At 31.2% G+C, this 23770-nt stretch overlaps 1 protein-coding gene across 2 annotated transcripts; it reads right to left on the bottom strand.

Annotated features, from left to right (window-relative positions):
- Positions 1-667: 667 nt before the first annotated feature.
- LOC111915697 (truncated transcription factor CAULIFLOWER A) lies at positions 668-6274 on the bottom strand. 2 transcript variants are annotated; one of them, XM_023911325.3, is made up of 8 exons: positions 5872-6274; positions 1982-2066; positions 1836-1900; positions 1659-1758; positions 1535-1576; positions 1362-1403; positions 1168-1262; positions 668-978 (listed from the first exon to the last, which is right to left on the bottom strand). In XM_023911325.3, the coding sequence occupies exons 1-8, from the start codon at positions 6054-6056 to the stop codon at positions 876-878; spliced, it is 717 nt and encodes a 238-aa protein (XP_023767093.1). In that variant the 5' UTR covers positions 6057-6274; the 3' UTR covers positions 668-875. The 2 variants fall into 2 exon arrangements, with proteins under 2 accessions (XP_023767093.1, XP_023767094.1); XM_023911326.3 differs by having other exon boundaries at positions 1982-2060; positions 5872-6272.
- Between the last annotated feature and the right edge of the window lie 17496 nt (positions 6275-23770).

Here is a 23770-nt window from a genome sequence, read left to right as displayed (position 1 = left end):
GATTTTTTCTCATCTACTTTGTAAAACTTATTTTCTACCCTTTATTTATTTTTTAAAAGTATATGCTCCCCCCTCCCCCCCCCCCCCCCCCCCCCCTTTTTTTTTTCAACATTCAATTTTGTAAAATATCATTTTTATCTATTCGTTTTCTAGATATTTGTGTTTATGTTAGTACAAGTATATATCAATGCGTAAAGTGTAACTTTAATCCGATAACTTTGTATAACCATCATTTGCATCCTCTTTATTTTGGAAAATGAATTTTTTTCACCCCTTTTCTTTTTAAAATGTCACTTTCATTCCTTCCATCTTCAACTTTGTTAAATATCACTTTTCCCCTTTTGTTTTCTAGATTTTCACTTTCACCCCCTCCGCCTTCAACTTTCTTAAATATCACTTTTATTCTTTCGTTTTTTAGACTTTTGCGTTTATTCCCCATCCCTGTAGTAATATATAATATGATTTTTAATCATCTACTTTATAAAATGTATTTTTCATCTCTACTTTTTTAAATGTTATTTTGATATCATCAACTTTGAACTTTATAAAATGTCATTGGTTTAATCAATTGTCACTCCTAATACGTAACAAAAAAACATAAAACCCTGCCGCAAAACGCAAACTCAATTACTAGTTTGAAGATAACATTTAGTACATGCTCATGGGGTACTATAACAATGATTTACTAATTCATATATAGGTCATGCTATTCACCATACATATATAAAATGTATGATACATCCTTCTTATGATATTTACACTTCCACCCCTCCTCTCAAATAGCAAAAATTATATATGTTTTACATATCCATAAACCATTTGATTTTTAAGAGGACACATTGAAAATAAGGGTTTTATTTTTACATAGGAAACCTTTACTGGTTTATATGCTGAAGCATCCATGGAGGCAATACTATTGAAGGTTGACCTTTTCTTGGAATTGCTTTTTCCGGTCCATCAATTCTTCCCTCACATGTCCTACATATAGATATAAATAAAGTTACATATATATATATATATATATATATATATATATATATATATATATATATATATATATATATATATATATATATATATATATATATATATATATATATATATATATATATATATATATATACAAATAGTGATATAGATAAAATGAGAAGGGATCAAGAGGCTAACGTAATGAAGGTGCTAAAATGAAGTGAAGGCATGTTGTCATTGTTCTGTTGCTCCACAGGAGGTTGTTGTGATTGTTCTTTTTCTACTTCTATGATCTGCATAGTGTTTACTTTTCATTACTTTATATGGTATGCTAGACATGTTAAGAACAATTAAACACATTGTATAATTTACGAAAAAAAAAAAAAAATTACCTTCTTTGACAATGTGTTGTTTTGATTCTGCAATGCCTTTTCCTGTGTATTTATAATCAAATTTTATGAATTGTTTCACTACAAGTAATAAAAAGTAAGGAATTTTTATGCTTTAGGATGACACTTGTTTTTTATTTTCATTATGTAATTGAAAGATATCCTTACTAACGTACCTTTTTCTGTAGCATAGAAATTGTCTCAGTCATGAGTTGGTTCTGTGAATAATAGAATTTTGGTTTAAAACATTATACAAAAACATATGTTATTATTATGGTTCTTAAAGCAGAATATTTATACCTTTCTCAACCTAATATGTTTAATAGACGTATCCATTTGGTGCTCCAAGTTTTGAAGCTCTTTGAGACTTAAGGAATCAAGGTCTTCTCCCATAACATGACTATGACAAGCAGATTAACATGCATTATATATTTACCATCATATCTATAATGAAAAAAATGGTTTAATAAATTTTACCTTTGGGTTTTCTGCAAAAGTTCAATTCTAGATTTGAGCTTCGCATGTTCCAATGTCCACTTACCCTTATAATTTATGAGTGATTTTTAAGGTTAGTTATATAAGTATCATGAAGTTTATATAAAATAAATAGGTATTGAACATACGATTGATTCTTCATCGGTTGTAGTATTGTTCCTTTCTTCATATGAGTGTCTTTCGTACCTCTCAAGGATGCTTTCCATCCTGTTGCTAGTAGTAGTGTAAAAATATTAATATACTAGAAACTAGATATGTGACCATAAGTGATATCGAAACATAATTAAATAATCCATATATTATTATAAACTTATAGTAAAAAGGAAGATAAAATGGTGATTTTGTAGTCATACTTAGCAATTAACATCTAATGTGCAACCCTCCACCGATTTAGCTCTTAGTCTTCATGGATTCTTTCTTAAAAATCCTGATTTTATTGAAAACATTTAGGTTTTGAATACATTAAATATTAAAGGAATGAGTTTTTGTAGATGCTAGTTTGTCAAATGACCATCCTTGACCACTTACAAAGTTGTGATTTTTGGTGTAATATTTGGGATTCTTAGTTTGTGATTTGGGATTGTGGATTTGTTATTGATTATAGTTTCATCTCATCTCTTACATTTAGTTGATTAGGCCTACTAATCATGTTTCATTACATGTGTTATTATAGTAAGGTGATTAGAATCCATAAGTGTGAGATATCAAGTTCATGCTTGGATACTATATTTCTTAAACGGGACATTATGATTTTCTTATATATTGTTAGTCATGATACCAAGTTGTGAGGTAACGTCTGGTTTTTGCCCTATTTACTAATCATGTTTCATTGTTTAGTTCTATATTATGTTGGCCCTAAAATAAATTAACTTGCACATACTTTGGAGAAGTTTCTACTTTGCTTCTTTTAGAGTTTAAGTTCTTGTAACCTAATAAAATGAGTCATGAAAATGAGGATTTATGAAAGAAATTATGTAAGTAGTAAATGAATGTGGGAGATTAAGCTATAAATTTAGTACATATTTGCGTCGGTATGTAGAATGGATTGATGAGGAGATCAATTAAAAAAACGAAATGTATTGTCCATCTCAACATATTTTAAACAAGCTAGTATTGGAGCCTAGTTCGATTAACTAGACAGTTCTATTTAGAAAATTATACTAAATAGAGTATCAAAAAAAAGGCCTTTCTTGGATCTATTGAAGAGCGAGAGACAACTAAAAAGGCGCATATGGAAGTTGAAAAATGAGAAATAATTATCACAAGCTCAAAAGTAACATTTAAGAATATCATGGAAGAAAAATCAACACATGCTTTTTATATACACCAAGGAGTATAATCATATGAGGACTCTTGGGGAAAAAACTTGAGAAAACATGTATGCTAGTTATTGAAATTCATACAAAGGAGATGAAAAGGGCAAAAGGGTTCGGTTGCAAATTAATTTACTGGAATACAAGAAAGAGTTTTTATTTGATTCGATTATTCTGTTTTCGTATAATTGGTTTTCTACTTAAAATCGTAAGGTTATGAGAAATTGGATTGGATGCTTAATCCCCTCATGAACTAGTTGTTTTGTTGAATTGTTAGCTCTTTGCTAGCATTTTGTTTTTTTTTTTTTTTTTTTTTATATACATTCAACTGTTTACAAAAAAAAATTCAAGGAGTTAAGCTTGCATAAAACATAGACACAATTCATTTTGGATTATTGCTCACGAGTATTGTAAATAGTGATCCCATCAAAGCATATGCCACTTAACAAAACAAATTCCAAGTTTTTTTTTTTTGAGAATAGTTAGAGGTTAAAATCAAAAATGAAAAACCATATAAGGTAAGTGTTGTTCGTGAATACAATTTAAAACAAAACAATTAAGCGTTTAAAAAATATGTCTAAAGTTTATTTTGCTCATATATTGTCTAAAAAATATTTGTTTGACATTGACCGTGTTAGTGATATTTATGAAAGCTTGTTACTTTTGAAAGGAACAAAAATATTTATTTTCCTTCCAAATCCTATTCGCAGGAAAAAAATATCATTCCAACTTTTTGGTGCATGTCAATTTTTTATCTTTGAAAAAGCTAGGTAACTTTTGTTTTATCTATATGTGATTGGAGATTACTCACCAAATATTTGGGTGCATCGTATCATAGAAACTTCTAAGTATTCTACAAAATTCTAGAACTTCAAGGTAGAAGTGGAGAATTTTATTATGCCAAAAAGCAACACTCTGTGGAGCGATTAGAGATAGATATTATTCAAAAGAATTTTGAGAAATATTACGAAGACAGTGACATTTGGCATGAAATGACAATCCGTTATACACCACATCAAAACTTTATATGTGAAAGAACAAATAGAAAAAAATATGAAGATGGAAAAATTTTCTTCTAAAGAAAATGTTGCAATTAATATTTTACATGTTAAAGTTTGATATGATACAAAGCCTAGTTAATTCCATCATTTAAAAGTATTTAAGAGTTTTGTGTGATCATAATCATATACTCCAAATGGAATGAAAGGCAAGTTGGATGACAACATAAATGTATTTTCATTGACTACTGATGGATAACAAAGAGGTAATTATCATACCATGTTTTGGTATTGAATGATCTGATTTAAATAACTCAAGCTCGGGGTGTTTATTTTATTAGAATTGATAGTAATTCGTACTTCGTTCTAATCACCAATTAGGGGATGTAAAAGCTTGTTTGATTAGAACTATATATATGAACTTTAATGGTGACACTGTCCCCATGTTTAGTTAGTTCATTGGAACCAATACCTATATATTTTTGTACTTTTACATTAAGAGTTTAGAGTTAAACACAAAATATTTCATTTTATTGACCCTATACAGAAGTCTACGCTTTTTTTTTCCTGAAACTGTTCGAGAGTCTCTAATTAACATTAAGTTCTGCTGTTAGTACTATCTCTGATTATGTTTATCTTAGAGTGAAGTTGCATAAATTGTTTTTTTTTTTTTATACTTCCTATACAAGTAAAATTCATTTTCATGCATTTAATTAGTGCTATTGCTAATTAAAGAAATAATTATTTATTAAATATACATTAATTAGTTACGTTGAAATTAATAATAATTTACATATTAAACAAATTATCAGGTTTACAGTGAAGATATATCCTACATCAGAAAAGCAAGACCCGAGGTTTTTTCAACTCTGATTGCTTCGATTAAATAAATAAAAAGTTTTCAATAAAAAAGGAATAGAGAGAAAAGAAGAATGATGGTATGACTTGACCTAGTGTATGTGTTTTCGTTATTTCATTGGTTCCTTTTCTTTATTCACTGTCGTTCTTATCACATAAACCCTAAATTTCCATCTCAAATCTTGACGATTATGAAAAACATGAAAAGTGAAATAAATAACGCAAGTATTTTTGTGCTTATGGATCTAACCTAAAATCAAAAGGTTTAAATTTTTAATTACATGTTGCAGGAGGAGAAGTATATAAAAAGTATTTTGCATGAATCTGCTAAGTTTCCATATTTAGAAAAGGTTTTGTCTGTGAGCAGAGTCAAGTCATAAAATACAAGCATCAAAATATTATGATATTGGTAAAATTGTGCTTGATCTATATGATCTGAACTAAAACCACCACAGATCTGAAGGTCCAGAGACGATTACGCAAAATTAGAATCATGCTGAAAGAAAATAGAGATTTGACTTCGCCAGACTGCAAATTTCGGATGATTTCTAAAATTTTAAGTTAAATCTCATTATCTCATGTCAACAATTACAAATATGCAAGGTTTTTGTAAATTTCTGCAATTAATTCATCAGATGCTGCGATAATCAAAACTGAAAGTGAACGAGCAAACTACATATGTTAGTAACAACAAAAATCTAAAACGTTATTAAAGGTGTAGAAATCAAATAAAATTTAGGGGGAAATACTAACGAGTTATCGGAGAAGAAGAAGAAAAAAAAAAGGAGAAGAGGAAGAAGATGTGTGTGTGTGAGAGAGAGAGAGAGAGAGAGAGAGAGAGAGACGTACGATGCATCGGAAGCAAACTCGCAGAGCTTTCCTTTGGTGGAGAAGATGATGAGGCCGACATCGGCATCACAGAGGACGGAAATTTCATGAGCTTTCTTCAACAATCCTGATCTCCGTTTCGAGAAAGTGACCTGGCGGTTGATCTTATTTTCGATCCTCTTCAACGTCACTCTTCCCCTCCCCATGTTAGATTCAGATTTTTGATTTCTCCACACACACACTGTAATCGGGAAGCAGATGTAGAAGATGGTGTGGTTTGTTGTATATCTTGGGGAGGAAAAGCAAACAATTCTCTCTCTGGTGGAGATATTTTTGAAGATCCTTTCCGTCCTATACTTTTGTGTATCTGAATTGCAAGCTTATTATTGGCAATTCTCATAAATTTCCATATAAATCGAATAAAAGGTACGATTGTGTGTTTACATCTAAGCTAATAAAAATTTTGTGATGAATAACTAAATATTCAAATTATTAGTATTAATTAATAATAAAACAAAATGAACTTTTTTAGCCAAAAATAATTATATTAACTATTAACGAACACATAAATATTTTTTGACTAAAAATATACTAAACAAATTGCATTTGTTTTAAATAACAAAAAATAAAAGAATTTGTTTTGGAAAAGGACATCACTTCTTTCTATTTTTGTACAGTCTAATGATCTAATCCTTTCCTCATCTATTTTTATATATTTTGATAATTATTATAAGATAACAATAAAAATAATAATGTTTGGAAATTATTATTATTTTTATCCATATCCGGTACAAGAATAGTGGGCAATAGCGGCGACGTGTGTCGCCGCAAAAGGTATGGGTTGTCGCTGATAATACCTTTAGCGGTGACTTGTCGTTGCAAATGAGTCGCCGGTAATGTTTCGTCGCTAATGCACATCTAGTTGCCGCTAATAGTGTAGCGTCGCTGCTATTGGTTTCTCGTAGCTAAAGCCCATCTTCTATTAAGTGAAGGTGTGGCGGTCTTGTGGCGGCAGGAGTGGCTAGGGAATGTCGTCGGTTTCTTCCTTGGTCCTCGTCGTCACAGTGAGAAGGAACCAAAAACGAGAGAGAGAGAGAGAGAGAGAGAGAGAGAGAGAGAAACGAGAGAGAAGGAACAGAAAGAACGACACAGAAAAGAAAGCTGAAGGGGTTATCTGTAACGGGCTTTAGCGGCGACGCCAAGGTATTAGCAGCGACATTAGGGCAATAGCGACGACACCTTTGAGGAAAAAGTCAGCGCGTTTTCACATTCCTCTACGATCCTTCGATTGAAAACAAATCAAACGAATGATGCTCATTTGACGCGGATCGCTGTTAGTTAGCATTAGCAGCGACGCATGAAAATGGCGGCGACATGTAACGCACCAATTACATGTTGTCGCTATTGCCCTGCGTTGCCGCTAATGGTGTCGTTGCTAATGTCAACATTTCTTGTACCAGAGGTTTAAGGTAAAATAAAATTTTATCTTGGGTAGAATTGTTTTGTAAAGTTAATTTAAAATATGTAAAAATAAAATAAAAACAAGGTTAAATTCTAAAATTTCTTAAAAGTGTGTAGGTTAAGATAGAATTACTTCTCATTGTTTTAAAAACCGGATTGAACCAATCGGTTGAACCAGAAACTGAATGAGGGAGCAGTTTAACTATCACCGTTTTTATGTTGATTTCTGAACCAAATTAAACCGGTCGGTTTTTAAAAAACTCGGTTGAACCGGTCAAAATAAACCGGTTAAATCGAATTAAAACACACAGAAAACAACCATTTGCATAATAAACTTTGATGATTTTTTTTTTCAAAGAACCGTTTGCATAATAAACTTTGGTGATTTTTTTCAAAACTATTTAGTTTTCTCTAAATAAAAACATATAATAAATGTTTTGAAGTTTCTTAAAGTGTTTGTAGTCATCTAAAACTATATTTTGTTTTGATATTATAGTTCATTTTCTTTATACGTATATGTGTTATTTTAATGAATTTGGATTGATCTACAACTTAATTTTGTGTGTATTTTTAATGTTTAAAATTGTAAACATCAAATTCATGATTGATATACGAATATATGTGTAGGAAAATAGAAAAAAAAATGAAAATTATAGAAATGGTTGACCCTACAGTCAAACCAATTAAACCGAAAATCAGTTCAATCAAAAACCGGTTTTTAAAACATCGGTACTTTACTTCTTGTGTTGTAAGTTGATATGATAAAAGTAAATAAAAAAGAAAAAAAATGATGTAATGACAATCTGACACGTATGTTGAGATTGATGGAAAAAAATAAACTCGTTCCAATGATGATATCTAACATATTGAATCATTAAAGTCGTCAAAGTGGTGCAATGATATTAGATTTGTCTATATTGTACTAGTAAAAGTTACTAGCTTCTTTTTCAAAATATTTCCTGCGGTTCCAAAAATAATTATTATTTATATATTTAAAATGTAATCAACCATTTTTATTAATATGAACATACGGAGTTACATTTTTACTTTTTTGATTTAGTTTTTATAAATGGGGAGTATTTGTCATTTCTCAAAGTAAATATAATTTATTAAGACCATAAGAAATGACTCTAATAAATCATGTATTATATACACAACATATATTCAAAAATACATTTGATGTGTAAAAGAAGGGAAGGTGTAAAAGGTTGAAAACCTCAAATGTCCAAAAAAAAAAAATCATGGATGTCCTTTGATTTATTCTGAAGTAACGACCATGAAGGCTTGATATATGTCGACAAAAGTGAACTTGCATGAAATTTTATCTAATTAATAGTTAACTTTTGTATCATTTAATGTTAAGAAATTAAAGAAAAATTTATATTAGTTAGATAAAAGATAAATAAGCAAAAAAGACTTAAGTTTAGTGGCATTCTCATCCGAAACAATTGTGTGAGTTAGAATGTATGTAGTCATGTTTAGGCTAAACGGGATGGGATGTCATACCCACTCGTTAAACTTGCTAGCATTCCATGAACACCACTCCCTAGCCCTTGCTAGGGGATTGCTAAGAAATACTCGTAAATGTTTGGCGAGAGGGGAATGACGCTTGCATTTGATTGGCTGCTTTAGGTTTCAATCATTTTTTCACCAAATTTCATACTTTTTGATTAAAAAGGAAAACATTTTTTTACCTAATGAAAATGGAGTGGTATGAGTGTTACAATTCCCTACCAAATGCTAAAATTAGGTACTAAATGATGAAAAATAAGATGACACTCAAAAAGTTGACGTGACAGTGTGCTAGAAGTGTTACAACTCCCCTTAGTCTTAAAGTGGTAACAAATGGGATGTGTTCCATTCCGCCGAGATACGGTTTTAAGAATATGAGGATTCGGCCACATGGCAATCTATTCTACCATCAAGAATGTAGCCATGAACCGAAGTTTTTGACTGTATAAGTGTTTTTTAAAATTTTATATACAAAATAGGTATAGTTTTAAAAATATTTATCAAACTGGTATAGTTTCAAATTTTATATATTTTTTTTAAACTTTTTAATTTTTACTGTTTTTTTAATATATTTTTAATGATTTTTTTAAAACATTTTTCTATAAATGTTTATCATACTTTTTAATAAACAGCATTCTTATTTTTTAGTTACGTCTCGTTTCTTCAAAAAAAAACATTTTGATTATATGACGTTAAAAACTACATGTGCATGTACAAATTAAATAGTCAAACACTGATAAAACTTATTGTTAATCACTTTGAAAAATGGTCGATTACTTATTTTAGTATGTTGTTAATCACTTTGAAAAATGGTCGATTACTTATTGTAGTATGTGGACTGACACATCAATTTAGAAATGGGCCAATATTTCTAAATTTTGATGTTGTATAGAATAAAAATAAAAAGAGTCCAAAAAATAGAATCAAGCATATTTTAAATATCTCCAAATTGTAATTTTCGTTTGTGATAGTACAATCAACAGGTCAATTTATAAAATACAATTTTAATCCTTTAATTTTGTATAGCTCATTATGTGTAATCTTTATATTTTGTAAATTACAACTTTAATCCCACAACATTTTACAATTCGTTTTTAACTCTCACCTTCTTCACCTTCAACTTTATTAAATACCATTTTTATCCCTTTGTTTTTTAGACTTTCGTGTTTATTCGCATCCGGTAGTATGTCAATATATAAAATGTAACTTTCATCCTTCAACTTTGTATAATCCACCAAACTTTAACTTTATAATATGTCCTTTTTATCCTTTATTTTCTATATTTTCATTTTTATCCTCGTCTCATTAGTATATATAATATGTTGTCTCATTAGTATATATAATATGTTTTACTCATTTATTTTGAAAAATGTATTTTCCATCCTTCTATTTTTTTCTAAATGTTATTCTCACCCTTCAACTTTAAACTTTATAAATGTCATTCTTACCACTTTTGTTTTCTAAATTTTTATGTTTATACCCCATAATATATATAATCTGATTTTATTTAATAATTGTCGCCCCCTCAACTTAAAAAAAATTATCTTATATGTATTTCAATGCAAGAAGCTGTGATATACTATATTAGTTTAATAAATTTTCACTTCTAATAGTCCAAAAAACACGAAAAAATTTGGGGTAAATCACGGACTCAATTGCCAGTGATATCTACATTTTAACACACAGCACAACAATTTTATTCAATTAATGTTCTAATCGTATGTTTGACTTTTTGTAGATGCACATAAGATTTGTAAAGATAAACATATTGTTATTTATTTGTTTATGAAACAAGACATAATAAACAATAATGGCGTTTATGGAAGAGTTCGACAAACATTAATAGAAAATGTTTAAAAAAAATCATAAAAAAAAAAACAGCAAAAATAGAAGAGTAAATTACACGAATAGTCCCTATGGTTTAGGGTAATTTGCGCGTTTGGTCCCTAACTTATTTTTTTAACTCGGAAGGTCCCTAGTGTTTGTTTTTGTTACACGCTTGGTCCCTATTTTACCTAAAAACTTATTTTGCTCTTGATTTTTTAATTTATTTAAATAAACACACCACCAACCTCATCCCCCTCACATTACCTTACCTGCCCCACTATTTTTCTCTATTTAAATAATAGTATTTTTAGGTAAGATAGGGACCAAACGCGTAACAAAAACAAACAGTAGGGACCAATGGCGTAACAAAAACAAACATTAGGGACTTTCCGAGTTAAAAAAATAAGTTAGGGACCAAACGTGCAAATTACCCCAAACCATAGGGACCATTCGTGTAATTTACTCAAAATAGAAGTGTGTGTATATATATATATATATATATATATATATATATATATATATATATATATATATATATATATATATATATATATATATATATATATATATATATATATATATATATATATATACACACACACACATACATACTAAACATATACCTGCGCAAAACGACGATGATAAATAGTTTTTCGGCGAATAGCTTGTTACGAATAAAATAATTATTAGATATTATTATTAGTTATTATATAATAAAAAATTATTGTTTCTAAAAAAGTATTTATGTGTAGAATTTATATTTATATTGACTGTTTATATATTTGATATAATTAATTAATATCGGTGTATAGTTTAAAAAATATAAATTAATTTATATGCATCAATTTAATATTTTAAAATTGTCAGTTTATTACAAATTAAATTTCTTGATAACCATTCTTAATTCAAGTTTTCATACTTTTGGTAAGCATTAATGACTTTTGATACATAATTGATTTGTACAAATAATTTTTTATCTTGTACTTATTAAAATTCAAAATATATATATATATATATATATATATATATATATATATATATATATATATATATATATATATATATATATATATATATATATATATATATATATATATATATATATATATATATATATATATATATATTACCAAAAGTAGCTACCATCAAATGACTAAACAATGAAGATAAAAGTTTATATATTTAATTTCCGGTCATCTTTCTTAGTAAATAAACTTTTTTTTGTTACATGTCATTTTTTTTTTATTTGGACATATGACATTTTTTAAAATTTTTGAATTTTTTATTTTTTACTTGTCATTTTAATATGTAAGGTAATATACATATAAAGTATTTATTAGAAATGATATATATATATATATATATATATATATATATATATATATATATATATATATATATATATATATATATATATATATTCAATACATTATAACCTCATTAATTTTAATAATTCAAAATTTTCTTTACTTTTTTTAAAAATTCAAACTTTTCAAAATTGTTAAAATTTTATATTTAATTTTTTTAAAAATAAACTAACATAATATACACCTCCATCCATGATCAGTAATATTAATTAACTCATAATAACTTGTAATTATTTTTTATTCTAGCAATTCTTGCAAGTAACCTGCAATAACATCATCGAATTGCATCCAAGAACACAAATGGATAGATCAAACTTAGATAGGGTTTGTAAAAATACCATAATATGATCACACAATAGAATTCAAGATCAGTAAAATGAATTCTTCCCCCAAATTAGGGTTAGGGTTACATTATACATGAATTGGAAGTGGAAGGAGGCTGACCATCAGAAACTTTAGGTTTGGGTGGGGTCGGCGGCTTCGAATTCTGGCCACCACCATGAGCATCGCTGCCGCCTTGTGATTCCAACTACCCCTTCTTTTCCTTTCCGCGATTCCTTATCTCTCGGCCTTACTTTCTCTTTTTTTCTCCGGTCTTTCCCGATCTTTCTCTTCTTATATCGTTTCTGATTTCTTTTTTAAGCATTAACCCCATCAGATGCTTGTTTCCTCAAAGTATATCCTAATCCCTCCGCTTCATCTTTCAATTTTGGTATTTACACCCTTCAACTTTATTTCCTTACTTTCCTACTCATTGAACATTCTTATTTTTTCAATTCTCACCTATTGGTACCTTTCTTTCATAAGTTATCCCACCCTCACCTTTATTCATATTCACTTTCCTCAATGTTATAATTACCTTTTTATTTATTTCTAACAAATAAACTTAAAATCTCGAATCCTTCCTAACAAATGAAAATAATTTTGCCACATGTCATTCTCTTATTAACTTGGACACATGTCATTTTTTGGTATTTTTGAATAAATGTTTTTTCCATGTATCATTTTTTTATTGTTTATCTTTTTTTAATTAACACATCATATTTACACCTCAATTAATAATTGCCTTATTTGAAAATAGCCATTAAATTATAATATTATAACTCATATACTATTGAATATGTTTCCTTTTAAATTCAAATTTTAAACTTCAAATTTCAAATTTAAATAAATTTTTATTTAAACTTTCATATTTAATTTTTTTGTTTTATCCAACCCGTATAACATACGGGTCTCATAACTAGTTAGAAATATATAACGTTTGGAATAAAAACGAACGGAAGGTACCTATGTGGTTATTTCTAACCTAATTTGAAATATAAGGGTTTTTTTTTTTTTGAAACGGCAAATAATGTAAATACGTTCTCGTCGTCTCGGATTTCACTCAAGACTTCTAGTAAGTTTTTAGATTAAAATGACATTTCTTTGCTCTCTCTCTTTTTTTTTTATTATTATTTAAGATCATGCATAGATCACACTTACTCACATATGCATAAAGAATGTATTTGTACTTTCACGGAAGGGAAAATGACTTATTAAAGTAATTAACTTTTCAGTATGTTCACATCTGGGTAACTATCTTTTTTTGTATATATTTAGGTAACAAACTTGTTAGAAGTGTTCACATATGACCATTATGACCTGCTATAGCAGGTTAAGTCCTAGATGTGAATGCTTTTAACAAGTTCGTTACATAGATGTGTATAAAAAATAGCTACCCACTAAACGAAAAATAAAAGTAAATTGCACGAATGGTCCATATGGTTTGGGGGAATTTGTGTTTTTGGTCCCTAACTTATTTTTTTAACTCGAATGGTCCCTACTGTTTATTTTGGTTATGTATTTGGTCCCTGTCTTACCTAAAAAGACTATTTTGCCCTTATTATTTATTTTTTAATTAATTTTCCTATTTATGTATTTATTTTTTTATATATTTAAAAAAAACTAATAGACCCCACATATCTGTATCTCATCACCATAAACCTCAAACCACATTTGAAAATTTTAATTCGGATGATCCCTATTGTTTATTTTTGTTGCGCGTTTGGTCCTTGTCCTACCCAAAAATACTATTGTGCCCTTACTAATTTGTTTTTTAATTAATTTTCTTATTTATGTAGTTATTTTTTATATATTTAAAAAAATTAATAGACCCCATATATCTGTATCTCCTCATCGTAAACCTGAAACCACATTTGAGAAATTTAATTTGGGTCTTACCGGTTACCATCCCATCTCTCATCCTCCCCAACTTCTATTTCTTTTCCATCTTTAGTAACATCGACGTCTTCAACATCTTTTTTTAATATTTCAACTTTGGGAACCAACACCATAACCTACTGTCTCTTCATCTTTAGTGGATTGTGGTATTAATTCGACGGAGTTGAAGGACCAAAAAAAAAAAAAAAGGAATGATGAAGACGTACCAAAATTAATAAGTGCACAATAGTCTTTTTAGTTAAGACAGAGACCAAACTCATAACAAAATTAAACAGTAGGGATCATCCGACTTAAAAAAATAAATTAATTAAAAAATAAACAATATGGATCATTTGAGGAGATACAAATATGTGGGGTCTATTAATTTTTTTAAATATATAAAAAATAAATACATAAATAAGAAAATTAATTAAAAAATAAATTAATAAGGACACAATATACTTTTTAGGTAATATAAGGACCAAACGCACAACAAAAATAAACAGTAGGAACCATCCAAGTTAAAAAAATAAGTTAGGGACCAAAAACACAAATTTCCCCAACCCACAGGGACCATTCGTGTAATTTACTTTTAGTTCATATTTGGGTAACTACTTTTTTTTGTACACATTTAGGTAATGAACTTGTTGAAAGCGTTCACATCTAGGATTTAATCTGCTATAGCAGGTCATAATGGTCATATGTGAATACTTTCAACAAGTTTGTTACCTAGATGTGTACAATATATATATATACAGATGTGAACATACCGAAAAATTAATTACCTTAATAAGTCATTTTCCCTTCAGGGAATTACATAGTTACTCTATGATTTAATAAGTTTGTTCAATTATGATTTAATAAGTTTGTTCATGTGAGCCACAAGATTTTCAAATTCTCGGACTTATAGAAGATCGACTTGGAATAAATCTACTCCCATCGCCAAAAGATTAATATTTATACTTTGATTCTCAACAACCTTCAACAATCGATCGATCACATTGGCTTGGTTTTCAATAAATGTATTATAAGATCTCGAATCAACCGTCTTGAGTAACACATTGAGCTTTCGATTGAACTTCTTGAAGTCACATCGAGTCACACAATCATTTAATATATAAACGAAAGAACTTGGAACAATTATAAAAAGGTAAAAAGATAAAACAAAAGAGAAAAAAAAATAGGAAAAAAAAGTCAAATTTTTTAGAGAAAAAATGATACATTTAGATAGGGTTGTTCACTATTTGGATAAAACCGAATTGTCCAATTGGACAATTTGGATTGGACTATTTGGTTCGGATATTCGGATTTTTGGATTGGTTTTCAACAAAACCGAATTATTATTTTGGATTTCGGATTGGTTTTGGTTTATAAAATAAGAACCGAATAGTCCAAAAAAACCGAATAAACATTTATTATTTATTTATTTATAATATATATTTATAGTTATCTATTGATTTTGTAACTTATTTTTTAATATGGGTTCAAAACATTTCACCCGATAAAAAAACATCAATATGTATTATCTCTCAAAAGTTTAATATCTATAAAATATTTAACTATAATATATCTACTTAGTGGTTGTTTGTACGTAAATTACAAATCACAACTAAATAAATTTTTTCGTTTCTTGTGTAAAATTGGGTAATATTATAATTATATGTCGTTTTAAAATATTTCGGTTTTTGAAAACCGAATTATAAAAACCGATCCAACCGAATTGTAATTGGATCGGATCGGATTTGAATTTAGTTTGGACTATTCGGATCCATGTTTTGAAAACCGAAATCAATTTGGATTCACTTGATTGGATCGGATCAAACCGATCCATCCAAACGAACACCCCTACATTTAGAAAACAGTTAAACACCACTACTTCTACTAATAATAAAATAATCTTCTTTCCTCATAGTATATCGATTGGAGTTTAAGATGAAGGAATTAGATACTCAGTAGACAAAAATCAATTTGTTTTGTGTGATGGAACTTAGAAATTTACAAAACTAAAATCAAATAAGACATTAAATTTGATTAGAAGAGTCATATATCTTGTTGGTCCATATTGAGACAAACCAAATTTATTTTTGGCTGACCATATAATATTAAAAGTTATGGTCTCTCATCAACGTCAGTTTGTTCATCTTAAAGGCATTTGCCGTAACTTAAGATAGGTCTATTTTTTTTATATGAACAAAAATCATTGATAAGTCAATCGTTGTTACATTGCAAAAGTCTCTCCTCAACCCATCCTCAGGTATGTTGAACCGACCTTGTGGCTACATAGACATGAGCATCTAAGTCCTTTAAATAATGTACGCATTTGTTAATTAAAACAAAACTTATCATTGAACTGTCATTATCCCTTATTAATTTGTTGTTAATCCATCGCTAATATTAATATACATAAAAAAAATAATAAAAAAATATTTAACACCGTAAACGACGGGGACCCTACACGATCGTACGTCCCCACATCTTCAAGGTTGGCACTTGTCTATGTCTCTCATGTCAATATAATAGTATATAGTTGTATAATAGAACGGTTGCATTATAAAAGATAAAATCTTACTAAAATATTTTAAATTCATAAAAAGGATATATTGGTGCTGTACGACCTAAGGTGGTATTGGGAAACCAGAGTGGTTTCTATCAAAAACGTTGTTGAATTCTTATTGGTGGAAGATCAAAGAAGCCATGCTGTTGTCGGGGAACGGGGGACCACATGGTAGCTGTGCGTGTCAACGTAGGGATGGTTGCTGGTCCAATAGTTTCACTCGGAAACTTGTTGACAACCCTGTCTTGAGTCCAAATAAAATTTGGACTGTCCACCCAAAAGTTTCCATGTATTTCCATGTATACCAATATGGATGGTTGAGCTTTCTCGCTGATTTTCGGTGGGTATATTCAACTTCAAGCTTCATTTGCTACAAAATATTTACTTTTTTTTAACCGTTAAAATTTTATAAAGATAAAATTATAGGACTGGTCACTGTGGTATATTCAAAAGACTTTACATGGTGTCCATAAATTTTCCTACTTGCATAGAATGTCTAAAATCAAGTTTTTTTTGGTTTTTAGTCAATTCCGTCTTAATTCGTTTATTTGGAGCCATTAGGGCCATCACATGCCCTCCATGTGAAGGTATTTTGGTCTTTTGCTTCCTTATTTTAAATAATATCATATTTCTTTATTTATATACATACTCATACACAATCTCTTTCATCTTCTTCATTTTGATTTACAAAGAAGCAGCAACAAAAGGTCTTCTTCGTCTCTCATCTCCTTATACTGTTAGAAGCTTCAAAAATGGTGTTCTGCTTTTGTAGGAATGTTGTTGTACGAACCTCCTGACCTTTACGAAACCCCGGTTGTGGTTTCTGTAAATGCCCTAAAATGGTAAGCAAACTCATATTATGTTATGTTATTTTGTTAATCATGCAATAACTCTTCTACATTTTTGTATGCCTATAGGGATCTAGATGTGGATTTTTTGGGTGGGTTGATTCCCCTATGTGTCAAAGATCAACTGTTATCATACCAGGGCTGTTGAGAATAAGCAACATGCATGAGGTTGAAGTAGGTCAGTTGAAAATGTACTTGCTTGCCTTGTGGATCTTTTTTATGTTGTTTGTGGTCTTTTGGAATTATGAATTAGAGGTTAGGGCTTTTGTTGGTAATAACCACCTAGAAATGTTGTCTTTTAGTGCTAGAAGGTTTAATGATGGTTTATATATTTTGAAAATCTTATCGTTTGCTGTTAGAAGGTGTCTTGTTGGTTTATATATGTTATAAGTGTTGTCTTTTGGATCATTGAATGTGTAATGGTTTTATGACAAATGGAAGTGTAATGGTTTTATCTTTATATGAATTTGAAATTGTAATGGTTTTATCTTGAGATGAATATGCAATTATAATGGTTTTTATCTTCATTTGAATATGCAATTGTAAGTGCCATAACAAGTTACTAGTTGACATAAAGCATGTATATATAAAACAAGATAAAATAAAGCAATAACATACCATAACATGTTAATCCTAGGAGTGGTGATTACATTGTTCCAAAAAAGGGCATTAAATTACATTACCAAAACACAATCATTACCAAAAAGACTAAATTGCATTAGTAAGTCTTAACTAACATAAACAACCAAAGTACTTGAACATAAAGTTATACTAAACTTAGACTTGCAAAACACTACCCCTTAAGAATATCAAATCATCAATTCCCACCTTGGCCCTTGTAGGTCGTGGAATTGTGTCCCTTGTGGTTACACTTACTACATGTCACAGTCAAAAACTTCTTGCTCAGCTTTTGAGTTTCACTTTTATTCTGACTTTGACTGTTTGCTTGGCTCTTACGTCGCTGAATTTCAATCCTTTCCTCTGTTGTAATCATCCTTTTCTTTTTTGGCTTGCCTATATGTCACACCCCCAAACCAGAACGGTAAAAACGTTTGGGGGCGGAGGACGTCATGTTTAGTATCACAACACATGCATCATAGTAATCAAAGTAACAAACAACCATTGCATTAATATGAAAGTGTTTACAAAGTATGTAGTTCACAAAAGATAGACTCCAAAAGTAAATAACAAAACAAGACATGAAGTTACTATACTCCACCTTCTGAATCCCAGTGCGCGTACCTCTATAACAGTGAGAGTACTTTGACTGACTGAGTCGATACTCTATATTATGATCCTCCTGGGTACCTCTATAATTGCCCGACATATACAAGTTATGTATAATTAAGATAAATAAGACGGTCGACTGAGTGACTCTGCCCTACTTCCACAACCAAACAAGGAACAGGAATTAAGGCGAAATCACTCACTCTAAGTCTGCAAAATCTCAGCTATGCACAACCCTGATGTACATACTAAGCCATAAAGAAGAAATGGCAAGAGAAATTGAATATCGATGGAGGTGCATTGCCGATGTGGAAAACAGGGCCTGGATTCTCTACAATGACACTGTAGACCACTTGAAAGGGATGTAGTGTAGCTTGGTAGCGCCTTTTTTTTGGAAAAAAATATCACAGGTTCCAATCCTGTCATCCCTACCTATTCTTCTCCTTTGGGCAGTCACGAGGGATCCATTGAGATCAATTCGGACGTACATAATTTTCATTTTCTTAGACTTTATGCATGTTTAGTATTGGGACCTGTGTTCTCTTATGAATGTTGTGGCTTGTTCAGACAAGTGAGTTATTATAATTACTTTTAAATGTTCCCCAATTTTTAATCTAATATAAATATAAATTAAATTTTAAAGCAATTCTTATTTCGAAGACGTACCGTTGGTCGCTGGGGACTCTGGGGTAGTTTCTCCTACGGTGATCATCTGTATTCGTCCATTCGCTCCTGAGTTCTTCGTTATTGGGCAGTCCCTCTTGTAGTGCCCTGTCTCACCACAGCCATAGCAGGCCTGCTTTACTTCTACTCCGGGGATTTGGGAGATCGGTTGTGCTGGTGCCCTGCAGAACCGAACAATGTGCCCCTTCCTGTGACAATTCAGACATTGCATTTCCCGACATACTCTGGTGTGGTGGTAGTTACACCCATCACACTTTGGGAGAGTTCCAACATATCGATGGCCAGGTGCTGGAGTAGCAGGTGTTGTGGCGGCGCATATAGTGGCCATTTGTTTCTCTTACGGGGTTTCTTGTGTTGTTCGCTCTTTCCTCTTTTTCCACGACTTTCGTTTATAGTCCCATCCCTTTGATGACTCGGGAACAGGGACCACCATGCCATGGCGGACTCCATGGTCAATGAGTCGTTGGTCCAGGCGTTTGGCGCTATCGAATGTAGTTGGATTAGAAGACAATACGTCCCCTTGAATCGGGGTAGATAAACCCCATATGTTCCTTTCTTTCTTCTTACTCTTCAGAGTAACCATCTCACGGCATAGTGCTGCCAGATCGCTAAATCTATCAGTTTAGGTCACTATGTTTGAGCCGACCATGGTATGCTCCCATAGTTCTTGTTTCAGCTTTTGAACTTCGCCTCTTGGGCAATATTCTTCCAACATCGTCTCCTTTAGGTTTTCCCAACCTATCGAGTTAGCCACTGATAGGTTCAGTGACTTAACATGGATATTCCACCATGTTAGGGCTCTTTTGGAGAAGGTGCAGGCAACAAACTTAACTTTGCTCCCTTCTGGGCATAAACAGATTGCGAAGACCGAATCTGTTTTCTCGAACCATTACATCAGAGCAATAACTCCTCCATTTCCATTAAAGGAATTAGGTTTGCAGTTCATGAAGTCCTTGGACGAACACTCCCTTGGGTGTCTGTGGGTAACTCTGGGGTTTTTTAAATGGGTACCGCTACTGGTTCCGTTGGTACCACTTTCGCTGATGTGAGCTAAAGCAGCTGTTACTGCGGCTGTTGTCACCGCTTGGAGAGCAGCAGGATTGAAATGTGGTGGTGGATTCTCTTTTGTGCTATTGACTACACGCCTTATAGGGCTACCGTGAGGCATCTTTTGCTAAAAAGAATACAAAGGTAAGATGGAAATAAGTCTATAGCAGTGGTTATAAGCCGAAAGCTGAATGACAAAGTTATCCTAGTTCTGAGTGCATCTAGTTCTGACTTTCATAGGGTTATGGAAACAATTCATAAAAGGAGTCTATATAAAATAAAATTTATGAATCAGAAGTGGCTATCCTCGAATGAATCTCTGTGAATTGAAAAACTGATATTGGCTGCATGAAAAAGAAATAATTCTAACACATAGTGTGAGTAGTGTAATTACTAGCTCACTAAGTCAATTAAGGTTATTATTTATTAGTGTGACGCATAAGACGTTTTAGTTTCTTCGGCTGATCCTTTCTTGGAAAACTCTTTTTGAATCTCCTTTTGTTTCTCCTTGACTCCTCTACTGACTACTATGATGGAGTGGTTACATCTATCTGGGTTTGTCGTGCGAGAATGGAAGTGTCTAAAGAATATATGAAATTAAGTGTAACATTATGAGGTGATCCTTATCGAGTCCTCCTATAATTGCGTAATGTATACGAGTTGTATATAATTTAAGATTAAATAGACCTTTGAATAAGTGATCCTACTCCAAAACCACAACCAAACAAGGAACGTGAAGTGAAGCATAGATCACAAATTCTAGGTCTATAAAATCTCAATTATATAAAACCTTGGAAGTATACACTCCGGAATCATAGACCTACCAGAAGGGTCTTTTAAGTTCTCACATAAGTTATTTATAGTGCCTAAAATACTCCTATAGTATTTTAATGTAATGAACTTGGTATGTTTGAAACTTGTTGTTGCCTTGTAGTATCATAAAATACTCCCATAGTATTTTAAAATTTTGTTCTGATCTAGAAATCCCTTGAATAGAATTTGGTAAGTTTTAAGACTGTTGCAACACCACATCACTCCCAAACACATTTCGGTCACATCTCAAATGAATATAGTTGATCAGGCTATTGTCACACCCCAAAACCGATAACGGCGGAATACGTTTCGGGGTGGAGGACGTCATGTACAGTATCATCACAATTGCATAATAGTAAAAACAAGAAACATACAACCATTGCATTTACATAGTGAAATTAATTACAAGTGTGTTTCGTATTGTTCAAAAAACACCAAAATTAAATCAAAAATAAGAGATGGATCTTGTATGCTCCACCTTCTCCAAAATACTGCACCTGTACCTGTCTATCTTTGACCTGAGGATACAAGTTATTTTGAAAACGAATATCAGCATAAAGCTGGTGAGTTCATAAGAGTTTAGTGTGAGTTTTTGTATAAAAAGCATTAGAACCAATAGTACGAAAAATGTGAAATTTACATTCATAAGCAGTAGAAAACCTAGAAAATCCTATATTTTCCAGAAAATACACTATAGTGAAAATCCATGAAAAAGTATGCAATCTTCATTTTTGAAAACAGTTTATTGTAAAAGTAAATAAGCAAATCTCCAGATAGTAATGTGATAGGATAGGTTAAGCCTGTAATCAGTGATAGAGGTGCAAGCTTCCTTTAGTGATAGATACTTACTTACTTCGGGATGTAGCTTAGCATTTAGTGTAGTATTTTAGTGTGGTTATAGTGTATTCCTTGTATATTACTGATAGTGAGGACAATAGAGGATCCCATGACCTTCCCAGTCATGAACAGTATAGTGAAGTAGCGGCATCCCTGGGCCTGTACGACGCGGACTGAAGTTAACAGTCCGGATGTAATAGTGTCTGCCCCGTATAGATCTACACATGTAGTGTCGTCTTCCTGTCGGAAAACTCCGGGCGTAGCGGATAGCGAATAGAGTATCTCGTAGTGGATTAGCGTTTTATCGCCTGTTTAATGCTTTCCTTTATGTTATAGTGTAGTAGTCTTTATTATAGTTCATAGTATGTTCTTTTGTCAGTATACAGCCTCGTAATAGTGTGTATTATAGTGCATAGAGTAGTGGCTATAGCGAGTAGTAGTAGTATTAACTATGCCTATCATAGTTAACTTAGTGTGTATGGTTCTTATCACTAGTGGTTTACGCATCTAATGAAGTGAAACACTCGTATCCTATACTAATATACATGATATATAACTAAGAAGTCAGCGACAGTCGGACGGATAACAACTACCCTAAGCCCACAATCAAACAAGAACAGGAAATAAGGCGTGCTACCGGTCCTAAGCCCTTCAAGTCTTACTTATATAAATATATTAGGGTGGATACATTTTATAAGAAAATTTATTTAATAAAAATCTTTTCCCAAGGAAACACTTAAAAACCTGTTCATTTATCCAAAATATTTTTGAAAATGTAAAATCATTTTATAAGGCATAGTGGTAAATCACATGTGATTTGAACTACGGATAGTGAATCACATGTGATTAATTCTCGTAACGTGGAAAATAGTTCTGTATAACTTTCCATAAACATGTATAATCAACTTGTATCCCCCCCTAAAACATATAAAACATTTGAAAGGTTCATTAAAGGGGTATGAACTCACCTGAATTCGCGTAAATCGGGTAAAAGTGTCGGTTGAGCGTTTGGTACCGAATAACGACTTGAGCACCTTTTTAAGACCCTAATGTCATATGAAATATGTATTTTACAAGAAATTAATCATCTTATGCTTTTCATTAAAATATTTGGGCATTCTAGCATCGTTTCGGGGTTTTAGGGCCTAGAAGGGGTTCCCGGGAGTGGTATAAGGCCAAGAAAGATTTACGGGAGGGTCCATGAGCTCACTCCCTTGGAGTTTACGGGCCAAAGGGCACTCCTTGGGAGTTTACAGCCGTAAGCCCCCTAGGCTTGGCCGTAAACTCATGTGGTCCTCCAAAATGCTAGTTTAAGGCCTTATTTCACTTCCCTAATTTAATAGCAAGTGTCTTGAACTAATATGGAGGGTTAAAACCCTCATTTTGTGACATTTTGGGGAGTTTACGGCCAAGACTTGTGCTTGGGCCGTAAACTCCATTTAATCCCTCAAAATGGATGTTTAAATGGTACAACACACTTCCCTTCACCTTAGATAAATTCTAGAAGGCCTTAGATGGAGTTTTGGGACATTTTGGCATAAAAA

Source organism: Lactuca sativa, chromosome 1 (genome assembly GCF_002870075.4).
Source record: "Lactuca sativa cultivar Salinas chromosome 1, Lsat_Salinas_v11, whole genome shotgun sequence".
Lineage (NCBI taxonomy): Eukaryota > Viridiplantae > Streptophyta > Magnoliopsida > Asterales > Asteraceae > Lactuca > Lactuca sativa.
This window is presented reverse-complemented; position numbering and strand designations above follow the sequence as displayed.

Excerpts from the sequence above, each read along its gene's own strand:
- LOC111915697 (XM_023911325.3), bottom strand. The coding sequence starts at position 6,056 with ATGGGGAGGGGAAGAGTGACGTTGAAGAGGATCGAAAATAAGATCAAC. Across the intron at positions 2,067-5,871 it reads GAGTTTGCTTCCGATGCATC|CAACAGGATGGAAAGCATCC; the intron begins GTACGTCTCTCT and ends CACTACTACTAG. Across the intron at positions 1,901-1,981 it reads CAACCGATGAAGAATCAATC|GGTAAGTGGACATTGGAACA; the intron begins GTATGTTCAATA and ends ATAAATTATAAG.